Source organism: Acipenser ruthenus, chromosome 33 (genome assembly GCF_902713425.1).
Source record: "Acipenser ruthenus chromosome 33, fAciRut3.2 maternal haplotype, whole genome shotgun sequence".
NCBI lineage: Eukaryota > Metazoa > Chordata > Actinopteri > Acipenseriformes > Acipenseridae > Acipenser > Acipenser ruthenus.
In genome coordinates, this window is record NC_081221.1 from 1,365,273 (window position 1) to 1,372,877 (window position 7,605).

The 7,605-nt window shown below is 34.6% G+C and overlaps 1 protein-coding gene across 1 annotated transcript; it reads right to left on the minus strand.

Annotated features, from left to right (window-relative positions):
* Positions 1 to 1,117: 1,117 nt before the first annotated feature.
* Positions 1,118 to 4,591, minus strand: LOC117433478 (CDGSH iron-sulfur domain-containing protein 3, mitochondrial-like). Its single transcript, XM_034909396.2, has 3 exons — positions 4,359 to 4,591; positions 2,299 to 2,421; positions 1,118 to 1,730 (listed from the first exon to the last, which is right to left on the minus strand). Exons 1-3 carry the CDS (start codon positions 4,434 to 4,436, stop codon positions 1,551 to 1,553), a joined length of 381 nt encoding a protein of 126 aa, XP_034765287.2. The 5' UTR covers positions 4,437 to 4,591; the 3' UTR covers positions 1,118 to 1,550.
* Positions 4,592 to 7,605: the final 3,014 nt, after the last annotated feature.

The window sequence follows — 7,605 nt, forward strand, 5'->3', positions numbered from 1 at the left end:
GAATTGGCCTCATCTTTCAGTGGTAATCCACCCGACTTCCTTTTAACCCGTATGTAGCTTTAATATTTACATATTCCTTCCTTGGGTACTTGGTGTGCCTTTTTAAATAAATAAAAAAAAAGAAATCCCAAAAAAATCCCCCAAAAAGTTTAAAAGTATTTTTGTAGTTGCGTCACGTCGTTTACAAAACTATCCAAACAATATCAGACTAAATATTTTAGGACCTTTTACCAGATTAACTTGTAAATGTGTTTTATTTTTGTTTGCTTGGGAAGGACAGCCGTTTTCAGCTGTGTATAGCGTTTTTAACAAGTTGGTATGAAAAAAAACTGGGAGTCCCACAGTGTTGGTAAAGTCCTGACAGCTGTATGGTAGCATTTGATATTTCAGCATCATTTTGCTGTGGCTATCCTGTTACTTTAGATCACAGGTTCAAAACCGTGCAATTGAAATCCATGTGATCAAATGCATCTGCAAGAGGCTTTCAGCGATCAAATTCTTAAACGAATCACACTAAAAATGAGCAGGCGAATAACCTGTTTGAAAAGACTGCTTTTTTATATATATATATATATATATACAGGTACAAACTGTACAAACAAAAGGTACAAACAAAATATTTGTTGCTGCATCCTGTATGATGTTAAATGTAGTGTAATATTATGTTTAGCTTATATTCATTATTGTAAAAAAATATATACTGATTTGTAAATGTAATAAAAGATGATTTTTTTTTTCTTGTGATGAAAGTATGAAATACTTTTTTTTTTTTTTTTTTTTTTGTATACCTAAAATAAAAACATCATTGTGGGTTTTTCTTTTGATCTGTGCTTCAAATCTGTAAAATATTTGAAAGGAAATATTACAAAAATTCCTCCAGCCTCTTTTTTTAAGCTAATAGGCGTATTTATTTTAAAGAACAAGTCATGTCAGACGCAGGGTGTTCAGGCATCGCTGGCAATAATATATGTTATGCCAATTTGAATATTAACTGTTGCTAGGGCAGCTGCGTCACACACCAAATTGGTTAAAGGCTTTTCACACCTGAGAGATTTAGAGGCAAACAATATTACCAAGGATGCCAAAAATTCCTTAACAATGGCACACACCGATAGGGAACTATGTTCTTAGTGTTTTATTTGAATTTTGGCATTATTTTTATTTATTTTTGTATTTTTACCAAACCACTGTTACCAGTAATACATTCACACAATGAAAAAAAAAAAAAAAAGAGTTTGATAAAGGTCACCAATAACATCTGAACAAAACCAGACAACTTTTAGAAACGTTTGGCACCATTCAACTTGATTGGGAGGGAAACACTCACAAGTTATTAAAACTAAATAAAAAAAATAATAATCAAACCGACAATACATGACGTTATATTTAATCTCTTTTTACAGATCCTGTTGTGCTTCAAACGCTTTGTCATGGAGTGTGACATCTACACTCTCAGCGATACTGTTAGTGTAGTTGCTGCTAACAGGTTCCAATAAGGGATATGACTTACAATTCAATATATATAATATGTTCAATTGTTTAGGTGCTTGTTATTGCTGTGCTGGGACCTCTGCTTCCTGTACAAAGTCCTGCTTGTGTGTGCCGTCACAGTACGGAGGGTTAAGAGTCTGCTTGCACCCACACAGCCAGACAGTCTTGGCTTCTTCAAGTGTGAACCTGAGCGGAGACAAACCTGGAGCGCTCTTCTTGTGTGAACCATCGCAGAACGGCTCGGAAAACAAGACAGAAGAAGATACTTGTTTATTTACCCCCCTCATCAAATACCAAATTCATTTTTCTTTGGATGAAAATCAGGACAGGAGCTGTATTTCTGTAATTTGAAACCTCCAAAATCAACATGCTACCGTTGTGAAAGTTTTCAGCGGTTGAGAAGTGTAAAATGAAAGACGAATCTATACACAAACCCCCAGTTAGAAGTTAGACGCGCTTGTAATCACAGCAGTGAAATTTCATGCCGGCTATGAAGCGCAACACATAGAAAATGGAGTTAATCGTCACCAAGAAATGGATCATTTTTAGGCTTCATTTTCTTATTTTATATTGAGACGTCATAAAAGGATCTGAAGGGCTGTATTTGCAAAATTAATAAGTTACATTTAGACTTGTGCGGTTAACAAAATTAGAGTAACTTCTGATAACAATATAGTTAAAAGACGATATTTAAATAACAGCTAGATGCCAGTTAAAATGCTCCACAAATGTTTATAAAATAGCCTGTCCTCAAATTAGGTTAAACACACTTTTTATTTAAACAGTCCTTTAGGGTGTAACTAGTACCTGTTTTTTGCTGTATCCACAAGCGCACCACGGGTATCGCTTTCCACCCTCCAGGTCCACTTTGAAAGGGTGTTTTGCTGCGATCTTGGGCTCAGTGGTGGAACTGCTGTAGCAACTCTGTACCTGAAACAAGGAAAAAAGGAAAATCTTAAAATTTAAAATGCCTGTATCAGAGCGGAATTCCTATATTAAAACATTAAAAAGGGATGGGTCTGAATGGAATGCTGGTCTTGTAAATAAAATGTAAAGGAGAGTCCAGCACCTTTCTACATCAGCAAAACATTTGCTCCTGTTTTTAAACTATTTTACTAGTGTGTTTTTTTCTGTGAAATTAAAAAGGTACCCCCCGGGCACCAGTGTAAAAAAAGACGAAAGCGGGTGGCTTTTTTGGGAAGGTAGTGTATCTGTAAGTTAAAGAGTAAGTAGTGGGGTTCCGAAAAATATACCGTGATACGTCCCCACGTGTTGCTACAACTGTTTAAATAATGTACCTGTCATTTTTCTTTTCATTCTTAACATCCTGACAACTTTTTACACTTATAACTTTAAAGTCTGTTTCAAAGCTCTTTTCAAAATGGCCACTCTAGTGCACTGGGTTGTGAGATCTTTCCTCTAAATCACTGGAGAGTGATTTTTAAAAAGAATACAACAAGTGTTCTGGCTTTTGTGTTCCGTACCACATCATGGCTCATTATTGCTGTGTTACCTGTTTGACAATGTGGGCAATAATCCTTACACTATCAGTGCACTAGAGCGGACATTTTGAAAAGAGCTTTGAAACAGACTTTAAAGTTATAAGTGTAAAAGGCTGTCAGGAAGTCAACAATGAAAAGAACAATGACAGGTACATTATTTAAACAGTTGTAGCAACACGCAGGGGATGTGGAATGCGATATTTTTCAGAACCCCCCTACTTACTCTTAAAGTCTGTTCTTTAAATTATTTTGTGAGGGCACTGGGTGTGCGTGTAGCATATGCAGAACTGTGGAAATCATAACAAAGCTGTTTTGACAGGCTGTTATGGCGATGCCAGTTTACTAAGTATTAAGGAAGGGTTACGTGCATGTGGTTAGATTGTGTTGTGACATCCTGAGGACGTTTTGAAGTGGTTGTGGATTGCCACACAGTGCCAGTACAACACAGTATAGTACAGTAGTGCCAACTTTAAAAACTGGAAACAGAGTAGTGTTAGAAAGTGGTGCATCCACAGAATGTGGTACGCAGACCAAATCTTCACCTGTGTAACATCAGGAAGTGGTATGCTGTCAGATTTTGGTACAGGTGCCATCAATTGCGATCTGATGGGTTTTTTTTCTCTATTGTCAAAAAGAGGTACACTTACCATTATACTTTTTTTTTTTTGCAAACAAACTGGAAATTATTCTAAAAAACAAAACACATGCACAAGACCCAATGTATTGCATACGATAAATATTTGTATATTATTTTCTTAATCGTGGAAAATATGATAAATTTAATTTAAAAGATGTAAGAGACCCAAAACAGCATAATGTACCAGATTTGAGTTGCTAGCGGAAGTTATTTTAGGGATACGCAGTGCGCTGTGTAGCACTTTTTTGACCACATATCTGAAAATGACACTGCACGGACAGGTAGGTCGTGACCTGTAAGCGTGTACAGGTAATGTTAAGAACGCACACGGTGTGGTTTAGGTGTGTTTAGGTAACGAAAAATAAATAAATAAATAAATATACACACACACACAAAATGCAAACATTTTTAGTTTTTTTTTTTTTATATATAATTTCTAAATTTCCAAAGCAGACATTGTATTTGTGGGTGTACGACAATCGCTACACAACGCTCGTGTTTTAGTTCAGGTATTATATTTGCAAATTTGTGTTTAAAAACGTCGTTTTAAATATAAAAAAAATATTAGCCAACTACAATGCAATACTGTTTTTCTTTTCTTTAACCAACAGCCTATTTAAAACCACTAATATATATATATATATATATATATATATATATATATATATATATATATATATTACCTACTACAGAATGTTTAGGGGTGCAGATTTGAATTATCGATTTACCCGAAAAGCTCTCGCTAGGATGCAGCTGTTTCGCTTCAAGACCGCAGTTCCGGCTCTGTATAACAGTTGTGTAATCATTTCTAGTTATTAAAAATATATTATAATAATAATAATAATAATACAACAACACTGCGACGGGTCAACCTTCAAAAAGTCCCTGTCTAGCAACTGGAGCTGAATTATGTGTTACAGAGTAGCAGCTTCTGGGAGAAACGAGACTCGCGATTTAAGGTTCCTCCTAGACGCAGTGCACGTATCATTCAAATAAAAGACTGTCACGACGGAATTCGATTCAAAGAATGATAATTCTGTGAAAGCAATTAGATTTAGCAATTAATTAATTAAAGCAATTAATTTACGGCAATGAAAGATACGCGATTCTGAGAAGGACAAGGTCGATATATAGTGATTTTTTTTTTTGCACCCAGAAACGTCAGCTACGTACGCTAACCTTTATTAAAACGGTGCTTCAAAAACACAATCTTTGTTTCACGTTTAATTATCTCTTCCCGACCCCCTATGCGCTTTGTGTTTGTCAATTTTCCATTTCAAATAAAATCATAATTAACGGTTATACTGTATAATTTCAGTACAGTTATTATGGCAAATATATTTGTTAAAATGAGTTATAAGTGGAAAGGCAGCTGCCCACTAACATGACAGAGGTAAGAAGGGATGTATAGAGCTTCAACGTACCAAAAAAGAAAAAAAAAAAACACAATACACGCCATCGAGAGAGACCCCGCCCCTTTACAGGTACAACAGGTAAACGTGAGAAGATGGCGGCAAATCGACTTTGTTCCAGACTTTTGTTTTTTGTTTATTTTATTTTATCTATTTTTTTTTTGTTACACTCTTAAAAAACATGCATGTCGTCTGTTCTCCCACCGGATATTAATTCCTCTGTCAGAAACGTAAGTTTGGTTTAATTAAAAAAAATACATAAATCAATTTTCTGTATGTTATTAATTGTTTTTTGTATATGAAAACGCGAGAATGACCGTTTATTGGTTGTAATTTTGCTTTTTTTGGGAGGCTAAAAGTCTATATTATTATTATTATTATTATTATTATTATTATTATTATTACTATTATTATTATTATTATCATATATTTTGTTTTAGGTTTACACTGTAGTAATTTGAATATGTGAAACGCGTATGCTATCTGAATACGCAAAGCGAATAAGCCTTTAAAATCTATTGCAAGGTTTTGATTGTGTTCAATATACATTTTGCAAATGTAGTGTAGTGACCAATAGACACCAGCAGACGTCACTGTTGATCTACTCAGCATTCGGTCAAGTTGTTCGATAAAAATGGCTTTGTTTATTAAGGTTACCCCCTCAAAAAACTATAAATAAATAATTGAATAAATAATAAAATAACACGCTGAAAATTATGCTGTCAAAATCTTATTATAATGCAGCATTCTTCGGAGTAGTTTCCAGACTTTTCACTTCCGCTGTAAATGTATTTCTCCGGGGATCTCACCACTTTTGTAAACGTCTGAATAATGTTTGAATATTTCAAAATATCCTAATAGAAAAAGGGATCTACACAATGTTATCTCATTCAACGACTCCCCTTTCTCTAAAAATAAAAAAAAACTGGCAAATGATCTGCCAATCATCGTAAAGTTATTAAATATAAGTATACTCTTCCCATTTTCTAAGTTTAAATGGGATATATTTAACGTATGACCAATCACTAGAGTTCCGGGGAAGGAAATAAGACTCCCATTGCAGATGTTGGTTTTACTATGAGTTTAATAATCAGACACGCTTGAGCTTGTAACCGTACCTACACACTGTGGCTGATCACGCTCATAGTAAAACCTGGAATGGGTGAAGCTGCTATGCAACAGGAGTCTTATTCCCATCCCTGAAATATCTTCCCAAATGTTTTCTCTGTACTTCTTAGGTACTAAGAGTACTTTGTACTCTTCAAAAGGTACTCTTATTTATTTATTTATTTATAAAATTAATAATAGATTTTAATCTTCTAATTAAAATTTTAATTAAAAAGGTCTAATTAAGCAAATTATTATGTCAATTAAGGGTCTAGTTAAGTAATTGAGAGCTCTTTTGGAATGAAAACCAGCAGGCACACAGGGGTTAGGAAGCGCTGGTCTAAATTTAAAAGTAGGCTAGGTTAATCGTTTTAATATAACCCGCTTAGAAAGGCGTTGCTGTGACGAACACAAAACACGGTTATCGATTCACGCAGTTCGATTGTTTTGTGAAAACCAGTACGTACCTTTCTGTTAGAATCGTGTTATTTATTTAAACATTTGTTGGTTAACAATTTTAATTGAGTGTCGCAGGTTTTTTTTTTTTTTTTTTTTTAATGATGATGATTATTATTATTAATTTAAGGGATTATCAAGAAAATTACTTCCCAGAAAAAAAAAAATCCCGGTAAAAATTATCCTATAAATAGTAACAGTGAATATTTGAATACTTGCTTCATAGATTATTGTTATTATATAAAATATTTATTCAGGCTATAGAATTGAGATTACAACAGAAATCTGCAAACAAACGATATACATTTCTTAAACAAATTAATAATAATAATAATAATAATAATAATAATAATAATACATTATTGTAACCAATACTGCTAAAAATCAACAGAAAACCAATTGCCGCAGTTTATCTGGGATTTCTGGAATGCAATAATTCGATTTTAGTCTTCTGTCCCTTTAAATCAACAATCCCCCCTGGCCCCGCCCCCGTGTCAACTCCTCTTCAGAGAGATGGGATCGTAGGTCATGACGTCACCGTCCCGAATCCACGCCAAAGGCATTCACACATGACTGAAACGCTGAATTAGGCGCGCTCTTTGCCCTTTGGTCTTTAAAGGGAGTTTTTGTTTTGAAAATATGGGGCGTACTTTCTTAACCCTTGAAGTGCTAGAATTGTTTCTACAGCACAGGAACTATTGATCCGCTAGCACTCTGTTTGTTACTGGTAATAAACACTCTATACTGTACAGAACAGTATTGCCGTGCTCTTAGTAGTTCATTTGATTCGGGACTGGATTTATTTTGAGTGTCATTTGGAATTACACTTGTTCTCCAGCTAATTCGTGGATGGATATACAGCTCTTGTTGCATAGCAGTTTCACCCCTTCCATGCTTGATTAGCTACAGTGTGTAGGTTAACAAGCTCAGGTGTGTCTTAAACTCGCAGTAAAACCAGGCATGGATCAGACTGCAATGCAATAGGAGTCTTATTAACATT